This window comes from Eucyclogobius newberryi, unplaced genomic scaffold (assembly GCF_026437365.1).
Source record: "Eucyclogobius newberryi isolate DKJ021-1_F unplaced genomic scaffold, fEucNew1.0.hap1 SCAF_19, whole genome shotgun sequence".
Taxonomy (NCBI): domain Eukaryota; kingdom Metazoa; phylum Chordata; class Actinopteri; order Gobiiformes; family Gobiidae; genus Eucyclogobius; species Eucyclogobius newberryi.
In genome coordinates, this window is record NW_027315823.1 from 10,378,683 (window position 1) to 10,402,216 (window position 23,534).

General features: G+C 41.5%; 3 protein-coding genes across 4 annotated transcripts in view; 2 read left to right on the plus strand and 1 right to left on the minus strand.

Moving 5' to 3' along the window:
• Positions 1-1,285, minus strand: part of kif5ab (kinesin family member 5A, b) — a 62,924-nt gene extending 61,639 nt beyond the window's left edge. Inside the window, exon 1 of the mRNA XM_072451734.1 lies at positions 1,091-1,285. Coding sequence (XP_072307835.1) covers positions 1,091-1,219 — 129 coding nt within the window. The 5' untranslated portion in view covers positions 1,220-1,285. The remainder of the gene's footprint in view (positions 1-1,090) is intronic.
• A 431-nt stretch (positions 1,286-1,716) lies between these two features.
• dctn2 (dynactin 2 (p50)) lies at positions 1,717-10,862 on the plus strand. Of its 2 annotated transcripts, none has more exons than XM_072451712.1 (14): positions 1,717-1,888; positions 2,218-2,298; positions 4,601-4,691; positions 4,876-4,937; positions 5,150-5,248; positions 6,532-6,692; positions 7,309-7,456; positions 7,696-7,761; positions 7,847-7,885; positions 8,008-8,085; positions 8,186-8,257; positions 8,946-9,048; positions 10,184-10,275; positions 10,353-10,862. In XM_072451712.1, the coding sequence occupies exons 1-14, from the start codon at positions 1,853-1,855 to the stop codon at positions 10,437-10,439; spliced, it is 1,215 nt and encodes a 404-aa protein (XP_072307813.1). In that variant the 5' UTR covers positions 1,717-1,852; the 3' UTR covers positions 10,440-10,862. The 2 variants fall into 2 exon arrangements, with proteins under 2 accessions (XP_072307813.1, XP_072307814.1); XM_072451713.1 differs by having other exon boundaries at positions 2,218-2,286; positions 4,595-4,691.
• An 8,679-nt stretch (positions 10,863-19,541) lies between these two features.
• On the plus strand, positions 19,542-23,264 carry ddit3 (DNA-damage-inducible transcript 3). The gene is made up of 4 exons (XM_072451718.1): positions 19,542-19,691; positions 20,956-21,011; positions 21,244-21,452; positions 21,600-23,264. The coding sequence occupies exons 3-4, from the start codon at positions 21,297-21,299 to the stop codon at positions 22,356-22,358; spliced, it is 915 nt and encodes a 304-aa protein (XP_072307819.1). The 5' UTR covers positions 19,542-19,691; positions 20,956-21,011; positions 21,244-21,296; the 3' UTR covers positions 22,359-23,264.
• Positions 23,265-23,534: the final 270 nt, after the last annotated feature.

Sequence of the window (23,534 nt, forward strand, 5' to 3'; positions counted from 1 at the left end):
CAGCACAAGTTACACCGTGCGCCTTTAAACTGGTTCTGATTCTGTTGTGGTATTGAACAGTTTGAATTTGCCATTACACTGAATAAACCCATGTAGAGGCTTGTTTATTTGTCGGTGCAGAGTCTGTGGAGTCTTTGGAGTCTTGTCTTGAGCTAGAACACCCAGCTGTTGGCACAAACGCAGATCTGCCGGTCAGCTGCACGGGGCATCTACCACACTGCTGCGTTGCATTTCAATGTGTATGACTAGGTGAGCCGGGGGGACTTTTCAGCTGCTGTCTGCTCCATCAAGTTCAAGCCAAACCTCAGGCCAAATGGTTGCACCTCCCTCTATGTTCTCTGCAATTGAGCGATCTTTGCGTTATCCAGATGTTTTTTTACATTTAAATAAGGGGGGAATTTGCATTTAGACCACTACAATCCAGGTGCTGCAGGCGAGCGCGTTGGCTAAATGTCATCAAAAGAGGAAATCACAAACAATCTCGGTGTAAGCCCAGAGCCTCAGGTGTGTGTACCTGCTGACCGATGATTGGGTGATTCTCCAACATTTTTCAGACTTAAGCCACTACACGATTGGTGAAAAAACAAAACAAAAGGCCGTTCAGTGGGCAGAAACACCCAATGGAGAATAATAACGGATCATATTATATTGGCAAAAGCTAATTTCACAGGGTGGATTACAGGCTCACTGCGAGATCCATCAACAACAATATTACTCAAGCCCACAAAATTATAACATATTGAGTTCACATCACATCAGCAGCGCAAATGTGCACGATCGAAACACAAAATAACAATAAGCGTGTGTGTGAAAAGGTGACAGTGGAGTGCTGAACTTGTTACTACTGATGCGTAATGACTGATTTGATCTGATTTGAAAGAAGAAGAAAAAAACAAAGTGATGCTGGCTAATGATGCGCTGCATGATCTAAGCACTGTGTCATTGTGAGAACATGTGTCTGATTTTGGGGAGGGTCTTGCTCTGTGGGCCAGTATTGCATGCAATCATGGAACTTGGGCAGGGAAAATACTGAGAAAAAGCACAATTATAGTTCACATGGCATATGCAAAGGAGAGGCATGTGCACTTACCCCAAAGATGACAGTGTCTTCTCCTGGAAATACTGGGATGAACTTGTCTCCGCGGGTAATTTCGGATTGGTTCAATGGGCGAAAGCGGCACAAAACCTTGATATTGCATTCAGCATTTCCATCCGCCATAGTGAGGTCAAAAATAGCTTTCCCGAGATTCCCAATAATAAATGGGCAAATCTGCGCGCGTTCTTCGTCAAAAGCAGCGGACTCTCAGCCTAAACCGCCGGGTACAGTCACATGCTTTTTAGGGCGAGACAGATACGAGGTGCATCTGAGTTTGCTAAAAAAAAAATGGAAATAAAAGCGCAAAAGACAGAGCAAAAAGACAGTCAAATTTAAAAAGTTCTTCACGGTGCGATCCTCCGAGCAGCCAAAGTGTGGCCGGGGCAGATGGTGAGGTGCGGGGAGCGTTCCAATTTGGTCCGGTGCTGGTTGGTGTCTGAATGGGCTGCAGGCTTTCAGAAGCACGCCTTGCATCAGTGCCATCTCTCTCTCTCTCTCCCTCTCTCTCTCTCTCTCTAGAGAGAGGGAGAGAGAGACCACAGAGAGAGAGAGAGAGATTCCTCAGGACTTTAGCGTCATCTTGTGGCCGAGCACGCGTCCACGTCACGTCACCGCCTCAGCCTTCTCCATGGCCTTCCCCCGGCTCTGAGCTCTGAGCTGCCGCTGCTGCTCCTCCTCATCCGTCGCTACATTCGCCTTCTATTCAGCTCACATTTCAAGAGCTCACGTATTTATTGCCGGTGCTTGTTTACGACAATGGCCGATCCGAAATACGCAAACTTGCCGGGGATTGTAAGCATTTTCCCACTCGTAGCCTGACTGTCAGTGTCTGCAGCGTTAGCCTGACGCTAGCTAGAGCTCCTGTAGCTAGCATACAAGCAGCTAATCGAAAAGCTTTGTCAGTGTTATTGTTCCGTTTACACATTATTTCACCATTATGTGCGTCATTGGGATAAACGTAACTGTTCAAAGCTACATATTTAACAGATTTAGTGGTTCGTATCTAGTTTTAGACGTCGCTGGATGGTCGGGGCGTTGGCTGTGATGACTTGACTGTGTCCAGTTTGTGACAATAATGTCCTGTGTTTACATCATCTTCATCTTTATTCTATAATCATCAGGCCTTCAATGAACCAGACGTGTATGAGACTGGCGATCTGCCCGAAGATGACCAGGCTCAGTTTGAGTCGGTGAGTGGCTGCGTTTATGTTGTTATGGTTTTGGAAAAGAAAGATTCATGTTCATTAGCTAACCAGACCCATAGTGATGTGGTTATAAATAAGCTCAGAAGTAGTGTAGTTTTGGTGCCACAAATCCTATTCACCCATACAGTCTGTAATTATAGTTATTGATGCACATATAACTCACAAAATAATCATGCATATTTCACCTTGCTCTGACTACATTTTGACAGATGGAATACAAATTTGTGTTAAATTTCATGGTTGTATTGAAGTTAAAGTAGAGTGCTGAATGAACACAATCTACCACCTGATGAACAGTTTGGACAAACATTTGGGACATTATAACGCACAGATTAGTTATACTGGTCATGTGCTATTTACGAAGGACAATAAGTGTTAACTGTGAACCTAATTGGCCTTCTCCCTTCATGTGTCCTATTCGTTCTTCCCAACCCCTTGCCTTTGCTTTGACTCCCCCCCTCACCCCTCCTGGAAGTCTAGTTTGTACAAGTAAGACTGACATTTACACTCCGTGAGCTTCCTACCATGCTTTTTGCATGTCCTTTTTCAATCTCATTTCGATTTAAAACTTCTTGGGAGTAATGAGAATGTAAATTTTAACTATTTACAAAAAGTTGACAGAAGTTTGTTTACCTATCGGTGCATTTAAAGGTGATTTAGTACTGCTGAAGAGTTTCCCTCTAGTCACTTTCTATGGGCCAGACAACATTTCGGTACTGCTCTAGTGACAAAAGCTATCAGTGATCTAACTTTAAGCTTTATATTGGGGTGTGATTGCCTTTTCAGATCATTTTTAAATGATCACAGATAGCAATTGCCATCTTGAGTGGTACTGATGGCCCATGGACTAACTTTCTGTACGACTCTTATTTAAAGTATAATGTGTTGAATAGCAGAGAAATGTGTGTCTGACTTTATCTTTCTTCAACAGCTAATTGCTCTGTTTTTGCATTTTGGTTGCTTTTTCGACCTCTGTAGCGTGTACAGATATAGCATTATTAACATAAAGTCAAAGTGGCTGCCAGTTTTGAAGAATGAATTGTTTTGGAGCTCAACCTCATCATTGCAATACATTTTTACTTTTGAACTTGATAGACCAAAGTGTGCACTTTACAGAGGCTGTAGCTTAAGATATCAAAACATTTTGTCCGGTGCTTTTTCAGATCAGCTGTTATTTACACTAACCGCATGTTGAAAGCAAATTTGTGGTTTATGATCAGTCTGCTATTTTTCTAGTTTTGTATTTATTCACGAAAAATACTTTTCTTGAAGCATGTTCCTTCTAAACCTCTCCTCTTGTATTCCCATCATGTATTACACTAGGCCTCCGTGTCAACAATAATGCCATGACACACTTATGCCCTGCATTTGTCGTGAATGCATTATTTCAGACTAGATAACTCTGTTGTGTTAATGGGACATTTCTACTGAACAGGGGAAGACAGAAAGAGCACCATAAGCTGTATGAAAGGTCTCCAGGGCAGACGCTCTTCAACACTGCTCTCTTTCTTATTCCTCCTGCCCCTGATCAACTGTTCCGGTTGTGTGCCTGGCATGTGATAACCACATTAATCTGTGTTGTCTCTCTCTCTCCCCCCTCTCTTCTCTCCCTATCCTCTTGCGTTACTTTCTCTAACTCTCTTTGGAAACCCAAGGAGCTGGTAAGAGTCTAACTCTTCTTCCAACCCACCCATCCATCTGTGCACCTGTGTCACTTTGTGTGTCACTTTGTGTGTCACTTTGTGTGTCCTGTTTATGTCTGTGTGTCACTTTGTTGCTATTTTAATCTACTCCATTGATCACCGTCGAGACTGATCAATCGGTAGTGCATGTTCTTTCAAGGAAACTAATTCCCCTAGAAATGAAATAATGGAATGGTGTCCAAAGGCTGGGTAACAACATTTTGTTAAAGAAAAGGGTGAACATTTTGAAGAAATTTGCACAGCCCTTGGGTCCATTTAACAAAAGCATCTCATTTAGTATGTTAAGAAAACAGAAAATCAGTAAATATTAATTGATTTGCTGTTCATGACAAACGATTGTCTCTGATGAAACAATTAAGCTTGTTTTTCTTTTTAATTATTTGGATGTATAACTACGACATAAACATAATTGTGAATCTTTGATGGCCAATGATTAAGCATTAAATTTCCTGTCAGGTTTTGCCATTTCTCAAGTTTACTTTGGGACTGGAAAGTCTGGGGCCTCCAAATCAATTGTCCAACACTCAATACAAATAATAATAAAAGAGAGTGTGCTACTGTATATGAGCCTGTTTTCTGCTTATCCACAGGAGGAGCTCTGCAGTGACAGCGTGGAGAGGATCGTGGTCAATCCCAACGCCGCCTTTGACAAGTTTAAAGACAAGCACGTCAACACCAGAGGGCTCGGTCAGTCCTATTTATTTATTATGATTATTCTGTTGTCTGTAGACCTTTTAAAATGTACGTACCCATAGAGTATCATAATACTCTGTTCATTATAATCTTTCTATATTGTAAATAGTTGTGTGTTTTGTTGTGTACTTATGCATTTCTTGAATTCACTTGTCATTTTTCTGTTCTTTCTGATTAGACTTCTCAGATCGAATAAGTAAAAGCAGACGAGTGGGCTATGAATCTGGGGATTATGAAATTGTGAGTATTTGTGAAGATTCTCTCTTGTGGTTTCCACCCAATGATCTGATTTTCATTGTTTAGAACGGACATGAAGTCAGCCGTTTGTTAAAAGTTGTTTTAAAAAGTTGTACTGATAATTTCAATGTTTTCAGATTAAACAAGGACTCTTTGATGGTGACTGTGTGATCCATGAAACTGCATATTAATACATTCTTCTGATCTCTGCTTAGCTTGGAGAAGGCAGTGGGGTGAAGGAGACGCCCCAACAGAAATACTTGCGTCTGGTCAATGAGATCCAGGAGCTGACCAAAGAGGTGGACTCCATCCAGGTGGGCACCTCAAAATACAAAATGTAGAAAACACTGGCTTTTGTAGCGCAGTCACTCTCTGAACAGCAGTGGTTTAAAGTGGCCCCTAAACACTCCAGGCTCAGCTCCAGATGTGTATCAAGACGTCTGATCATGTTCTGTATAACTTTAATAGCCATTGCTCCTTTGTTGAGATTATGTTTGAAATTGCTGATCGCGCTCCATGAAATGGAACATCTAACATTAGTCAGCGTCAAATAAAAAGTGGCATACAGATTGGGTTATGTATTTTCATTTCATTTTATTGACTCTGTCAATAAAAGGGCCTGGCTTATTGCTGTAGCAGCAGCACTGAGTCCTCGCCGCCTCATGGCACAGAGGCTGGCACTTCTGCATCCAGCTCCGCCCTGTCGGCTTTCCCCCACCAGTGGCCAGTTTAAGCTCGGCCTCAGAACTGTGCTTTGTGCTGCTCGCAAGTCTGACATTGACCTGCCCACCGGGAAAATGGGGGACTACGTAGAACCATAGGGTGGGGCATACCGCAGGTTGGAGTTAGATGTTTGGAATAGGTAGATTACATGAAGCCTACTTATTGCGCTCTTTGCTCCTGGCTGCACTTCAAGAATGAGCGTCACAGCTGTAATTTTATGCATTTTAATGATCCACCAGATGGCGCCTTAGGGGACCGACTGGCTCGCCTGTGCCCTTTTTTCTGGTATTGAAAAAGGGCATAGTGATAATGAATAAACTCCTTCTCATAAATACCATCATTTTAAGTACTTTAGAGTGCTGCCCTCTACTGTCTTTTTTTCTACAGTTTTTGTCCAGTGTAGACATGGAAATCAACAGAAATCTAGGCAACAATGCAACCTCTTTAATATGCATGATGCCATCAAAATATCGTGATACTGATATAGATATCAGTTTTGTGACTCTTGAGTATTGTGATATTTAGGTGAAAATAATTTTTCCTAATACACTTATGGAAAATATTGAAGACTGCTCATAGTATCGAGTCCTGTATCCATAGTATCGAGTCCTGTATCCATAGTATATCGAGTCCTGTATCCATAGTATCGAGTCCTGTATCCATAGTATATCGAGTCCTGTATCCATAGTATATCGAGTCCTGTATTCATAGTATATCGAGTCCTGTATTTCTATTCACCTATTCAGTACTTTCATTCACCTTTTCAATTCTTTTACATATTTAACTCCCACTGCACTTTCAGTTAACTTTGAAAAATTGCACCTCTTTAAAATGGCATCAATAAAAACGATCTGTTTAATGTGCTTTTCCTTAGTCGGCCACAAATGAAAGCAACGCAGAGGAGCGCCTCACCCCTGTGGTCCTGGCTCAGCACGCAACCCAGCTCAAACAGCAGCTGGTGTCGGCCCACCTCGACACACTCCTGGGACCACAGGCACACATCAACCTCACTGATCCAGATGGAGCGCTGGCAAGGTGAGCTGCCAACACCATGCCAATCCCAACAACTGTCTGAGAGCTTTAGATCTACTGCTTTAAGCTCTCAGTAGAGGAACGAGGTGCTAAAGATCTCGTGCAACATTAAAGTGCATATGACGGGTTATCATATTTTTCTAATGATTACTTCATTTGGTGGGACAGACCCTGAGGTAAATAGTAGAAGTAGAGTTAGAGTAGTATTCTAAAACATCTGTTATCAACGAACGGCATGCTATTGAACATGCAGGGATATGTCATTAATATGTCCTTTGTTTACAATATGGTTGCTATGTAACAGTGCTTCTGTGTTCCAGTGGTCAAGTTGAAATAATTTATTTATACTGGGGAAACCCAATGAGAGAAACTCTTATTTTTGTGAGTGCCGTGTCAAATACAAAATGAGACAAACACAGAATATCCAGATTAAAACATTGAATAAGATTAACAAATACTTATAAACACAGGGAATAATAATATGTGCAGATTTTCACTTTGACATTGTTTACACCAAACCCCACGTGACTAAGGCTAGAAAACGGAAGGCAGACTGGCATTGATGACAGCATTAAACTTGGTCAAATCTCTTTGTGTCTCTGTCTCCTTCTGTTGCCAGGCGTCTGCTCACCCAGCTGGAGGTGGCCAAGGGCAGTCGTCCCGGCGTCTCTTCAGACACCAAGGCCGCGGCGAAGGGCCCAGATGGAGTGGTCCTCTATGAGCTGCACAGCCGGCCGGAGCAGGAGAAATTCCACAACGCTGCCAAGGTGAAGTAGAAAACCGCAGGCGCAGGCAGTTTGGCAATAATGTCGAGGATGAACGTGGAAATGAGATGACCTACCCATTTAGCTGGCTTTTCGTTTTTTTGAATATCGTACTACAAAACCACATTTGAACTGAACAAAATGATTAAGAATCTTCCACTACAGGCAATCAGCCATTGAATTGAATCGGACGCTACAAGGATTAAAAAATGTCTTCTTCCGTCATGGGTTTATGTTTATAGATGGCAGAATTGGAGAAGCGTCTGGCAGAGCTGGAGACTGCGGTTGGCCCGGGATCAGACAAACAGGTACGCAGCACGATCACGCCGCCTCCCAAAGTCTCGCCAGTGTCCCGCCCAACTCCGCTTGACTCCGTTTTGTTTGGCGTTGCAGGGGCCGCTGAGTGCTGGAGTACAAGGAGGAACTTTGATGGTGAGTATCCTGTGAGCCCTCAGCATTTACAGTGTCACGCAGCCACTTCACTGATAGAATGAGGACTTGTCACACGAAATGTGTGAGATATCGACTTGAAATGTGTTTTTTGTCTGACTCAGGACACCATAGAGCTGCTCCAAGCAAGAGTCAGCGCTCTAGACTCCGCTACTTTGGATCAAGTGGAGGCTAGGCTGCAGGTAATGCCCTTTCTAAAGTGTTCCAATCCCTTTTCAAAATGATCCCTATTCAAATGATTGGCGTAAAACAAGCTTGTCATTGATATGAATATGTTTTTAGAGCGTTCTTGGGAAGATGAATGAGATCGCGAAGCACAAAGCGGCTATTGAAGATGCCGAGACTCAAAACAAGGCAAGTTTTGTGGTTTTGTCTTTGTTCAGTGTTTCTCAAATTGGTGGTATGTGGCGCCCTCTGCTGCTTGAGTCATTGTGTCATTTAGAGAAAAATATGTTAATGTTTTTGTACTCTTTTATCCATGTTTTTGGCCCGTAGGCTTTTATTAGACAGGAAAGACTGCGTGAAATGGATGAGAGAGGAGGGAGGACATGCAGTACATTTTCTGAGTCGGGATTCAAACTCACGACATGGGCCCTAGTGTAGGCTGATAAAGTCCGGGTTTAGCTGCTTTAATGATACTTAGAATTCATATATAATCTTGAGTTTGAGAACCACCGGTGTAGTTCATTGAATTGTGTATTTAATGATTTAGAGGGTATTTTAAGTACTGTATTTTCCGGAGTACAATTTGCACCAGCCAAAAAATGCACAATAGAGAAAAAAACATAAATTGCACTGGAGTATGAAATGCGGTTGCAAATGTGAAAATAACAAATAATATCACATAAGTCGAGTATAAGTATATAACTATAAATATAAGTACAAGTCGCGCTCCGGTCAAAACTATGAAAAAAGCTGCGATTTATAGTCCAGAAAATACGGTACATACATTTCTACTACATTCAGCCATTCCTCAAATCTTGGTTTGGCTGAGTTGAAACCATGTCATGAACTTGTGTGACTGAAGAGGCTCTTTTCCCAGGTCACGCAGTTGTATGACTTGGTGCAGAAGTGGGACGCCGTGTCCACTTCAGTGCCTCAGGTGGTGCAGAGGCTCGTCTCCGTCAAAGAACTCCACGAACAAGGTACTTCAGACTTCAACTGACTCAAAGCAGGTCCTGTCGTTTTGTTTTATCACCCGGTCGGTCTGTTATAAATGTCTGTTAGTGTTTACAACAGTTTCCACTTTGGGAGAAGAAGCGATTACTATTTGAACCATTTTTCATACAACTTTTGTGTGAATTTCAATGTCAAAGTATAGCCTCTTTTGATGGAACAAAACGACAGATTATAACTAGTTCTATATGTTTATGGTAATACTATAAGCATAAAGTATTATTTGTATCACCAGTTTTGGATCAGCTTGTTTTAGATCATGTGGAGCAACATTTAGACTATGGGACACTACTATAGTCTTCTCTAATAATGGGCTTTTTAACACTTTTTAAACATCTAAAACGCCTCAAAAGTGTTTAAATGAGTAAAGTATGGGTTTTATAGCGTTCCAGTCAATCCTCTGAATGCAGCATTTGCCTACAAAAGTACTACTGTACAACTTTAGTACAACTGTTTATAAGGACATTGAAAAATCACATTACGCATAACATCAAATACCTATAACCTTTGCCGCTAGTTTTTTGTTCACTCAGTACTTTAGCGCCCGGGATTGGAGAAGAGAAGCAGTGAATATGGCAGAAGTGACACCCATGAGAGTTCAAGGACAATTGTGTTGTATTTGGGTTACAGAGGGAGAGGGGGGAAGGGGGAGCAGGGGGTTCGGAGTACAATACTGTGCAACAAATGTCTCCCACGGCATGTGAATGAGACTCGTGTCAGGCTGCGCCGTGACGCGACCATCTACAAAGGAGACGAGGATTAAACTCGTGCTAAATTTGGACTCAAAAGGATAATGGAATTAGCCTAAAGCATGTTATTGTGTCACAGATGGCAAGAAATCACTGAAAGGGCGGTTTAAATGGTAATATAATTAGACTAAATCTCCGATACAGACCCCCGTCCCCCTCACGTCAGCGCATGAAAGCAGAAACACGACTTTTAAAGCTGCACCGTGTAACTTTTCTTGTCAACGGTGGGCCGCGTGCTTCTCTCCGTGAGGTGTTCTCGCTTTGCCACGGCCCTGGGCTTAAATAGTCAGAGGAAAGAACATTATTGTACCGATTTTACTCGAGCGTCTTCAAATCTAGGCGTTTGTTTCCACAGCGATGCAGTTTGGGCAGCTGCTGACCCACCTGGACACGACCCAGCAAATGATCAACCACACGCTAAAGGACAACAACAGCTTACTCACACAGGTAAATGGACACGGAAAGGCCGAGGATTTAAAAATGAGTCAACAAACATATTAAGTCTCATTGTTTCTCTGCTCTAGGTTCAACAGACGATGAAGGAAAATCTGGCTGCGATTGATGAGAATTTTGCTGCTATAGATCAGCGAATAAAGAAGATTTCTAAGTAAATTGTGAACATAATAATATATAATAGAATTTTCTTTCTTTTCCTCTTTTTTCCTCAATCAAAGCAGCGAGTTGCACCAGTCGCATGAATTCTCCGGATATCACTTCAAGCCTTCGCATTTTAGACTGATTTGTTTTTATAATTGTTGCTGAAACTTAAAAACGATTATATAAATGGTGGGTTAATTTACATGTTGGGTTTACTGGTGATCCAACTGGTTAATTGTGTAAAATGAAGTTGAGTGGTGAGCACATGACGTCCAGGACGACTCACAGAAGGAACGCTTGTAAATATGCCTCGTTTCCAGACCGAATATCACAGACAAACTTTTATTCTGCTCTTGTCTTTGCATAAAAGTTCATTACATTGTAGTCTACATCCGTGGTTATGGCAAATAGTTAATAAAATTCACAATATGTAAAAGTACTGTGCTTTTTTCCCCCTTTCAAAGTATAATACTGAACTACAATATCACAACAATAAAAAGGGTCAAACTCGACCATCAGTGAGAATTAAGACCGCAGCGTTGTCATTACGTTATTAAAACACAAGGTGGCAGCAAAACATAAAAAACGAGACTGACTTAAAATTAACCAATTCTATTTCCTCTAAGAAATAAATCCACATGTCCATATTATCACCGATATAAGTGTTAAGTTAATATGAATGTAGCGCCTTGAACGAGATGATTTTAGTCTCATTTCTGTCAATGAAAGGCGCGTGTGTCATGACATGTTTGGACATGTTCAGAGGACCGCTGCGCCCCTGGTGGTGAGAGAGTGACATCACAGCAGTGTTTTTGATATTTTACCTTTTCACTTGACATAACTGGTGGAAGCCAACTACAAGACTGTTGTTACAGTGAGTCCTGTTTCTGCCTGTTCATGGAAATGTGCTCGCCCTGGATATGTATACAATACAGAGTGATATCATTCTGGATTTTGCTTAAAGTAAGTAAAATTAGTCTGACTTTTTTCCTCAAACTAGGATACTCAAATATATACAAATGTAGGCTACAAAGAAAGCATAAAAGTACTGTTGAATAGATATCTGTTGTGTAAAGATCTTAAAGTGTGATAAATGCTTGATAAGAGCAGGAGGGTTATGGCTGCTCTCTGCCCTGGATCATGTTTTTTTTTTTTTACAGGTCACTGTAAAGTGGAACACATGAGGTCCACGTAAGTGTTACATTTTAGTCATTGTAAATGCCAATAAAACGACTTAATAGAATGGATCCATTAGTTCCTGGGCAAATCAGAACTGATTTTTTGCCACTTTCCTGCCTATTCAATGGATTTTAATTTACAGAGTTTAATTTTTGAAAAATGCATTATTATTGATACTCAAAGAATTCCGATTCCATAGTTCCACCTTCAAGGCACATACAAAGATCTTGCATAAGGACACAACGGCCTTTCCTCTAGTGCCCCACTGTGGCCCCTGGTGTTCCAGCGTCCATCCAAGTGCTAGTAAGGCGTGTCCTGCTGAGCTTCCGAGATCAGCAAGATCAGGCATTGGTTAGTACTCCACATACTCCACATCGCATTATTCATTCACTCCACATCTAGTTTCTATTGTAGCCACAGCTGCCCTGGAGCAGACTGACAGAAGCGAGGCTCCCAATCTGTCCCATCGCATTCCACCACCGCCAAACATTCACTCACACATCAGATTCATACTAAGGCTAAGCAGAAGAGTCTACACACATCAGATTCATACTAAAGCTAAGCAGAAGAGTCTACACACATCAGATTCATACTATGGCTAAGCAGAAGAGTCTACACACATCAGATTCATACTATGGCTAAGCAGAAGAGTCTACACACATCAGATTCATACTATGGCTAAGCAGAAGAGTCTACACACATCAGATTCATACTAAAGCTAAGCAGAAGAGTCTACACACATCAGATTCATACTATGGCTAAGCAGAAGAGTCTACACACATCAGATTCATACTATGGCTAAGCAGAAGAGTCTACACACATCAGATTCATACTATGGCTAAGCAGAAGAGTCTACACACATCAGATTCATACTATGGCTAAGCAGAAGAGTCTACACACATCAGATTCATACTATGGCTAAGCAGAAGAGTCTACACACATCAGATTCATACTAAAGCTAAGCAGAAGAGTCTACACACATCAGATTCATACTATGGCTAAGCAGAAGAGTCTACACACATCAGATTCATACTATGGCTAAGCAGAAGTGTCTACACACATCAGATTCATACTATGGCTAAGCAGAAGAGTCTACACACATCAGATTCATACTATGGCTAAGCAGAAGTGTCTACACACATCAGATTCATACTATGGCTAAGCAGAAGAGTCTACACACATCAGATTCATACTATGGCTAAGCAGAAGTGTCTACACACATCAGATTCATACTAAGGCTAAGCAGAAGAGTCTACACACATCAGATTCATACTATGGCTAAGCAGAAGTGTCTACACACATCAGATTCATACTATGGCTAAGCAGAAGAGTCTACACACATCAGATTCATACTATGGCTAAGCAGAAGAGTCTACACACATCAGATTCATACTATGGCTAAGCAGAAGAGTCTACACACATCAGATTCATACTATGGCTAAGCAGAAGTGTCTACACACATCAGATTCATACTATGGCTAAGCAGAAGTGTCTACACACATCAGATTCATACTATGGCTAAGCAGAAGTGTCTACACACATCAGATTCACACTAAGGCTAAGCAGAAGAGTCTACACACATCAGATTCACACTATGGCTAAGCAGAAGAGTCTACACACATCAGATTCACACTATGGCTAAGCAGAAGAGTCTACACACATCAGATTCATACTATGGCTAAGCAGAAGAGTCTACACACATCAGATTCATACCATGGCTAAGTAGAAGAGTCTACACACATCAGATTCATACTATGGCTAAGCAGAAGTGTCTACACACATCAGATTCATACTATGGCTAAGCAGAAGAGTCTACACACATCAGATTCATACTATGGCTAAGCAGAAGAGTCTACACACATCAGATTCATACTATGGCTAAGCAGAAGTGTCTACACACATCAGATTCATACTATGGCTAAGCAGAAGTGTCTACACACATCAGATTCATACTATGGCTAAGCAGAAGAGTCTACACACATCAGATTCATACTATGGCTAAGCAGAAGAGTCTACACACATCAGATTCATACTAAAGCTAAGCAGAAGAGTCTACACACATCAGATTCATACTATGGCTAAGCAGAAGAGTCTACACACATCAGATTCATACTATGGCTAAGCAGAAGTGTCTACACACATCAGATTCACACTATGGCTAAGCAGAAGAGTCTACACACATCAGATTCATACTATGGCTAAGCAGAAGAGTCTACACACATCAGATTCATACTATGGCTAAGCAGAAGTGTCTACACACATCAGATTCATACTATGGCTAAGCAGAAGTGTCTACACACATCAGATTCATACTAAAGCAGAAGTGATTCAACAGATCCCATCAGAGCCACAGCCGCCGCGCTGACCAGGCCCCACTCGTTTATCTTTTGAGATATGACGAGCTCAGGCCTACTTAGATACACAGATAACATAAAATATATTAATAATATAAATATAAATTGTATAATAAAATATAGCTCCTATATAAGTAATCATGAGGTGAAAACAATTTAAACATGATTAAACCCCCATAAAATCATATTTATTTGCGTCTCATTTAAAGTAGTAGTAGTAGAAGTAGTAATCAAGTAAGTAGTAATCAAGATGCATAATTTTTAATCAGAACAAACACATTGCAGCTACTGGCAAAAGCAATCCTGCTTTTATGAGGGTTCAAACTAAGTCTAAGTCTACTGAGGAGAGAACACATCAAGTCTTGTTTTTAGAGTGTGTTGAAGATAACATGGCTTCATTCTCCGTAAAATGTCAAATTACTTACACATTTACTCTCAAGTTCAGTAATTAGAATATTTTTGATTCATTACTTCCATCTTGGCTCTGAATATTCAGCCTAATGTCAAGAGAGTTTCCAGGGAATTTGATCCTGGACCCTGCCCAAAAGGGAAAGGCCCAGATGACTCTTCAATTTTATCTATAGAATAGGTCTATATTTATTACTGACTGAAAGGACACTTACATGCTGAATGAAAGGGTTTATATTTAGACAAAAGCAGTATCAATTTGAATTATTATACACAGTAATAAAAAAAAGGTTGATTTGTGAAGCAGCATAAATTTCATATTTTAATTATAGATATTGAAGAGCTTCCAATTGTTGGAAGTTTCCAATTGTCTGTTTTAGCTTTTAACCAAATACCTTGAAACCACTCGACTAGTAAACCCTTTATTCTATTAAATATGACTATATTACAGTTCAAATTCTGCTCTAGGATCTATATAAATAACTGATTAAGAACAAAATGGCCCCAAACAAACAGCAGCCGTTGTTGCTTCATTACATTTGTTACATTTGTAGAAACAATATCTCAAGGATGTCGAGGTGTCTTCACTTTAGCGCATGATGTGCAGAACGACTTAAAACCTTCCGAGATTTTTGTTTGAATACTTGTTTTGCTCCTTACGACAAAGAGATGAACCGATTCAGAAATAACTAATAATGATTGAATATCTGCACTTAGTTGTGTCTAGATTGAGAATAGATTGTTAGTGTATTAATACGTGTTTTCTGTCAATTTAGATTTGATTTAGTGTTAATACTCATACAATAGTGTCAAAATGGCCATAGTATTCAAGACACGGGAAGTATTCAACATAAAATATACATACTTGTCTATCATTGAAATCACATCAAATTACTGATATTAGTCATTTGAAAGATAAAATCTTGTAAGAGGTTAAGCAAATATTTTCTTTTTCATAAATTAAGACTTATGTTTCTATTGCATTCTTTATATATTTATAATTGTATCTTTTATTTAGATATACTTTCAGTATAACTTACATTTATGGCTTTTCCAATTTAAATTTAAATTGATTTAAAACTTTCATAAACAAACAAATTAGTTTTTAATAAGATGAACATCAACCACTTTTAGTTCAATTTAAAGCCTTACAACAAATGACTATTATAAATATATATGACTTATCATCCACACTGACTTCAGGCAGGACTCTTTATTTACTGAACAGAGTCAAACGGTGGGATTCCTCGGGCAGAGGAACACAAAAGAGGAACAGGGAGCAGCGATTGTTCTACACCTGTGTTTGTGTGCTGGTTTGAGGAGCGAGGCAAAGCGGTGCTTGTGGTGAGCCCCCCGATGGCTACCAGAAAACCCACCTGTTCAGACAGCCGTTTAAACTTTAATATTCTCTGCTAGAATCTGATTTTTACCTTTGCCTTTTTAATGTTTTATCTATTGTGCCTATTCCAAGAATTTGAAAGTTCCCAGAAAAAAAGACAATAAATCCTCCTTATTGCAAACCCAAAGTGATAAGAACAAAGACAATAATAAGATAAAGACAATTATTTCTATAGATTTTAAAACCAGAAGTCGGATTGTGTGAGCTCATATTTCATCCAATAATTCTCAAATATCAAGATGCAAAAGATAAATTGTTGTCGGGTAAAACAAAGCCGACAGTCCGCGGGTGACATTAAAAAAAAGAGGTCGTATATAAATTACATTTGGGGCCCCGGCGTGCATTTGTCAGGTTTTCCCGAACGGGACCGGACAGGAGAGGAGACTGAAGGGCTAAAAGTAGGCTGGATGCGGTTGTGAGGCAGAATAAAAGCTTGGAGCGAATGAAACGAGGAGGGGGGGAAGAAGACTAAGGAGGTATAGGCTAAAGAGAGGCGAGCTCGCAGGTAAACACGGCTTACAGATTAACAGGGATTGTTGGTGACGCCGTGCCCCCGAAATCTCCAAAACACACAGATCTCAACAAGTGGAAGCGACGTAGAGCTGGGGAAATCTGTGCCGGATGAGACGGCTGTGAGTGGATAGAGTTCTGTAAGTCCCAGGTGAAGAAATAGAATTGCATTAGCGACGATTTAAGTTGCCCTAAAAAGCCGACTACTGTAAATCCGGGACATCTTTGTTTACCGAGAGATTGACGGATGATCTCATTGACCTGTGTGTGAGCCGGCGTTTCAACTAACAGACAATAGATTGCTCGTCTGAAAAATAAAAGGAAAAAAAATCTGTTTAATTTGATAAACTTGATGTCAATTGTCTCAAAACGGCGAATCAGTTTTCTCAATCTGTTATTGGTCTTTCAGGGGGAGCGGGAAAGCGTTGGGGGCTGGCAGCGACAATGGGGGAAAAGGGCAAGTCGGGAGGAGCAGAGCGCTTCTGGAGTCTCGCCGGAGCACGATGAGAACAGCTGTAGGAGTTTTTGAGTCTCGTTCGGCGGCGCTGGAACCGATTGCGACAGCTGGTCCGTCCGTTCCATGAGAGAACGTTGTGAAAGCTGATGAGGCGTGGCCGTGGACTCTTGACCGAGGGGGTACGGGACAGAGGAACAGGGAAAGGGAAAGTGTGGCGCAGGTGGAATCACTAGTGTTGATGGATGTGGAAAACCAAAGATAAACAGCAATAACAACAGCAAAAAGTAATTGTTAAACTACATTTGTTGAATAGTTATGCTGCGAGTTTGTTTTGGAGTTGTTTGAATGTTCGGAGCTGGGAAAATAAATCTTCAAACTCATTTGTGGAGCAGCTCTGTGGCTGTGAGAAAAGATGATCGCAATCGCACCGACTTTAAAAGGATTAATACATTTTGAGAGGTGTGAATATTTGGTTGAATTTGGTTAAAAACTGTTTCTATAAAATGATAGTGGGCAATTTCCCAACACGCAGGGAAATTTTCATACGAGCCATTGTTATTGATGTGAAAAACAAAATTTAAAAAATGTGTTCTTTTGTTTTCTCAAATAATTTAGAAGAGATAATTTATTCTAATATTATTATAATAAACAGATAAAGCATAAGCATCATCAGTGATAATAAAAGTGGACTGAGCCGTTTGTGAAGAGAGAATATCACACATTTGCGTTGACAGAAAGCGAGACAAAGTAACGGATCTTATTTACACTGCTATAAAACCTTTCAGAAAATTATTTTTTACCTTTCCATCAATACATCTTCACTATTAGTAATGCATTATGATAAACTTATTTGATTGATTTAATTGATTGATATTGACACATATATCAACACACAACAAACAATATGCGCAACACTGGGAACACTGGGCCTAAACCCTGCTGATTATTGCAAAGAGACACTGGGAATGGGGCTGTAAACAATGTTCTCTAATGAACACAACACCCAGACCGACAAAACAAACAGACGGCGCGCGCGCGGGATGCGGCGGCGCGGGGGGCGGGGCTGGGTGCAGGGGGGCGGGGCGGGGTGGGCAGTGAAAGTATGCTCCACCAGACTCAGCAACAGCCACTCAAGTCGTGACGTGATCGCGGTGCTTCCTGCAGCGCTTTAACCCGGGTCCTAGAGACAGTGTTGAGCTTTCTATTCGCTACTTGGCGCTGTTGCTATGGGGCCGTGTGCACGTGGGGCCACAAACACACTTGCTGAGTTTGGGATTAGGGCAGGGAAAGTGTCGCGGACCCGGAGACGCGTCCAGACCACGGCCATGATGAAACGCGCGGTGTTTTGTTGCCACGGGTGTTGTTGCTGGTCGGTACCGTGGTCCACCAGACGTTGTTTACGTCGGTGGTCGCGCTCCATCAAGTGAACACGGAGTGACTCGAACTGTTTGACCCCGATGAACTTGGGAAGTCTGCTTGGAAACAATATCGACTGTTGATAGGCTACTATTTATACAATGATGTGATACAATAGATGGGACGGACCTGGGTGAAAAACTACAACTTGTGTGTTGGAATGTTGACTTTTTCTGCAGTGAAAGTTACTCATGTATAGCCTATTTGTTGTGGTATTTTGTAAGTTAATGTACTAGTTGTAGTTGGCATGTATCAATAAATTGCTCGAGTTACATTTTATTGGCATTTGACTGTTGTATTGTTCTTGTTGGGTGGAGTTCAGAAAAGGCATTTCTTTATGATTTGCCCGTTGTTTGCTACCAAAAAAATGACTTTCACTAACTTCCAGAACTTACATTTAAGTCACAATAGTCTACAATTTAAACAAAGGAAACAAAAAACACTATATAAATTTGTGTAAAGGTGAATCACTATGTGGCCGATGTGAATTTGCTTTGACATGATTGGTAAGGGGTTTAAATTGCTTAATGAATGATTAAACAAACACGTGTAACATGTTTGTCTCAGACAAAGTAATGTTTCAGAGCAGACGGACAAATAGAGCGCGAGACGTATGCCGCGGCTGCGCGCGCGCCTCAGACGCTCCTCCAGCCGGGCGTGTTTTCATCAAATGAATGGAGCTGAATATGACACCATTGTCCGCGAGTGCTTTACTTAACCATTCATTAACTACGTCCCTGGCAAATTAAAGTCACAAGTCCTCATCATTTAGATTTAAATTTTAAGCACACCTGGTGAATTCTATTTTTTTAAATATTTTTTTTTAGCTAAGTTACAAAATAAACGGAATCCAAAGTTGACAAAAGATCGTATCATTGACTGATTAACAACATCATTTTGATTGATGAAATATTAAACACACGGCAAATATTTTTCCTCTTTTTTTTAATTATAGTCTTTTGTTCCGTAAACAAACAATTCTTCGACATTAGATATCCTTGCATATGTGTATATTTTTAGATTTTTGTTAGAGCCAACACTGTTTAATAAAACATGTTCTGATTCTGCTGGTGTTATCCCCAGCTAGAAATTGGTTGCCAAGCATTGCATCATTCCTTTCATGTGACTCCCATACGCCCCAAATTCGTCCTGGCCGTCTTATGACTGCATCACAATTGCTTGCTCGCACAAACTATGCGCGCTACGGAAAGAGAAACCAGCTGGATCGGGAAAGTCCCGCCCCACCGCGCGCGTCCGACCTTCCCATTGGTTGTCGTCAAGGAGAAGAGCGAAAGTCCGCTTCTGCGATTGGCCCACCGGCGCGTCACTCACGTCACGACGGGCCGCGTGCTTCCGCAGAGCCTTCCCCCCGTCAAGTTCGGTTGGCCGCGCTCTCAATATAAACACCGCCGGGAGTTTCCGAAAAGCCACATTCAGCTGTCAAGACTGAACAATGGTTAACATGAGCGATCAACCATTTTTACTAAAACAACCACATTCGAGTTCAAGACAGTCGAGGAGACGAGCGAATAGAAGAAAAAAGGTAAGCGTGTCATTGTCGGCTTTATTACGGTTTAGTTTATTATACAGAAACTTATGCGGTAGTTCGAGAGACTGCTGCTGGGGTTTGAGGGGGAGGAAAAAAAACAAAACAATGCCGGGATTTTTTGGCATAAATCCCAAATCTGTTTTTAGAATAGCAGCTGTTTGGATCCGTCCACATTGAGCGGTTTGTTGTAAATGGAGCTGTCGGGTCGCGGCGGGAGAGCGTGGACTAAAGTTTGGGGACGAGCGACTCCAGTGCGCTTTTTTGAAATAAACAAAACGAGTCTCGAACTTAACCATTCCCGTGCCTACAAAGGAATAACTGCGTTATTTTATTCCATCAAGTTTAAAATCCGTGACAATTGACTAAACTAGCCGTGCGGGACTGGACAGCGGCACACACCCACTGAGCTCCGGTCCGGTCGCTCCACAGATCGTGCTCGTTATTGTATATTTTGACACTTAAAGCCCAAAATGTGATTGACAGAACTATATACTCCGTTATTTATGGTGTTTTTCCTTGATTTTCGCTTCCTTTTGTTTCGCCCATTCTTTTGCTGGACTTTGATTTCCATGACGTAATTGCGTAATTGACGTGGTCAAGACTCAGGCGTTTTTATTTCATTTTATTTTGCACGCCCTTTACGCAAATAAGCATAATTTACTGTTAAAAAAAAAAAAAAAAAACATAACTTTCAGGGTTTGCCCATCGCACGCTCACAGCCGGACGCACTTGTTCAAGTTTACAAAGACTGAAGAAATGCAGAATTTTGCGGTATTTTACATTTAATTCCAGTCAATTGAAAAACTACCGCATTGTTTTGACTTTCTGCCTGACGTTAACGACAATGAAAAACAGTGAGATTTCTAATTATTTGGCTTAATTTCAGTGATGTGTCTGGTATAAAATGATGTGATTTCCCCGCATCTTTGTGTCGGGCTCTTGTTTATCAGAGCCAAGGTGTTTTTAAAAATGTGAAAAGCAGGGGGCGCCGTAGAGAAGGCTTAGGTCTTTGTTTACAGGAATTAAGTAACATCATCTATTGTCTCGTTCCCTTTTAGAAGTCCGTTTCAAACATTCATCTCAACATTAAACATACATACAAACACATGAAAAATGGAAATATGCAGGGTTCAGTTTTAGTCCTTTGTCTGGAGCAGGCGTCTGTATTTGTCCAAATCATCATTTTCATTATGGCATCTCAGCAGATTTACGATGTGTTTGAGAGACTAATTAATAATTGTTTTCTCTTTTTTTACAGAATTGTTGGGACAAGCTATCGCCAACTAATTGGCAAACTTGATTGACAGTGACAAGGTAAATGCAGATCTCATTATAGATTATGTTCCCAAAGATGAATACTCCTGTGATGATATTATTACAAGCTTGAGCTAACATATACATGTTTACGATTTTAAGCGAAAGTTATTGTATTTTTTTTGCATGAAGCTGACAGTATGATGAACTGCACAAAGCTAATGAGTGACCCAAGCAGACTTAGAGATGTCGTCACTCTTGAATCTGCTCATGCTCTCGTGTGCATCCACAGGTCCAGTGTGAACTGTGTAGCCAGGATTCTGTGCTTTGGGAGTGACTGGCATCATGACTGCCGAGTGGCTACACCTGCCCCCGCCGTACCCCCCTGGCGTGGGGCCGCTGTGTGGTGCAGAGTTGGAGGCGTGGTATGAGGACCTGCAGGACATTCTGGGCTCTGACACAGGAGGGGCAAAGCTGACACGTGCACCCACCTGTACAGAGGTCAGTAGCCTTTTCAAAGAGTACTCACTTACTTTGAGTTCCCATGTATCCGTTTGCAACTTTTTATACGTACACTAGTTATAAATCATTTAAATCTTACTTATTCCTCACATTTGACAGCTATTGACATTTAATTTTGATTTGTAGAAAGAGCCCGAGTTTCTGGACGTCCTGGAGAGTTGTTCTCTGACTTGGCTGTCGGACGGGAGCCAGACGTGGAGTGAAGGTGTCCAGAGGGCAACAGAGATCCAGGCTCTCCATCACACCTCCTCCTCATCTTCGTCCTCCTCATCCTGCATGAGTCCAGCTGTGGCCGAGGAGCGGAGGGGCGAGGGGGAGAGAGGCAGAGGCGGAGACGGCTCTACGGGAGGGGGCGGTGACCTGCTGCCTCCTGAGTTTTTTGCCTTGCTGAGTGATGGAGGACTGGTGGATCAAAGCGGAGAAGTTATCAACGAAGGCTATTACTACCACTACCACCATCAGGCCGCTCATGCCCACCCTGGCTCCCCTTCAGCCAGCGAGGAGGAGCTGCCCTGTGTCCCCGATTCTCCCTCTTGTTCCTCCTCGGCCTCGCAGTCGCCGTCACAAAATTGCTCTTCGCCCTCCTCGCCCGCGTCCTCGCCCTCTGCGTATCAGCCCTCTCGCCTGGGCAAACGCAAGAGGACGAGGAGCAGCGAGAGGGCCAACGGTGCCTTGTCCCCCTTTGCATTGAGCACACCGAGAACATCTTCATCTTTCTCGTCGTCGAAAAAGAGTCGCAAGGAAAGAGAACAGGAGAACGAGAGGAAGGTCCAGGAGCTGACTGAGCAGAACGAGCGTTTGAAAGCGGAGATTGACAGGCTGGGGGAGGAGGTACAGAGGACGCGTCGAGCCCTGATTGAGAGACTAGTCAACACCAGGAAATGAAGCGGGAATCGACACGGTTTGAATTGGCACTGGTGGGGAAAGGTTTGATATCGAGTCCTATGTTTGCAAAAGAGGAAACCAAAGATATTTGTTTGGGACGCTGAATTTTGGACGAGGAGAAAGACCAGAAGAAAGGGAATGATGAAAGTCTATGACAGGAAGGCAGTGAGAGAAAAGGCTGCAACAGCAATGCGGCAAATAAAGACACAGCATGTATTAAGGAAAGGAAAACCGCATGGATACAAGTGCTACTTGAGTGTTTTGTAAATGGCAAGTGTAACGATGCTTTTTCATGTCTGATTGAATGCAACTGTTGGAAGAACAGCTTGTCATTTCACTTTAGGACATGGGGCAAAGGGGAGTGTACTTCAGAGAAAGGTCTACATGATCAGCCTTTTCCCACCATTTTGCAATACATAGATACCCCTTCTACCTTAAGGGCTGCAAACTGGCTAAAAGAGATTATTTGTCCCTCTTTGCAGATTTTATGAAGCTCAGGTAATCCTTGAAAGTGCCCAAAACCAGTGAGAGTATGTAAGGAAGATAACGTTTAATAGAAATTTGACCTTTTCTTACTTTTTTACCCTATGGCTCTGTGTCCGTGTCTTGGATAAAGCAGAAGAGACTGGCTAAACTTTCTAAGCTGACCTTTTATATTAATGGGATTTTTTTAATAGAACGAGTAGTTCAGCAATCATTTACTATTTTTATATAATTCTGTATTATACATGTACTGTAACGGCTTTACCTGTCATGTTCCGACATATATTCATTGGTATTTTCCTGTTGTAAATTGCAAAATGTAGAATATTGTGCATGGCGCGTATTATTTACGGCATTGTATTTCTCAACTGATTATTTTGTAACTACCTGTTATCTCAATTTTTCAATAAAAGTAAAACAAAAGATCAGCCCAATGTTTATTTTTCAGTGTATATGTGTGTGTGTGTGTGTGTGTGTGTACATGATTATCAGGAAAATATATGAATAATATAAGCAAAGTTTATGAAGGGTATTTGTAGCAAACGCAAAGGGTTTTCACACAATATAAACACCTTTGAGTGCACGACACACCTCACAATGCTAATGGTGCATGAGTCCATCGGAGGAAGAGTATAAAATCAGTTTCTTTTGGTGGAGGGATTTGGAGAAATCCCTCCATTCTGTAGCTGTATT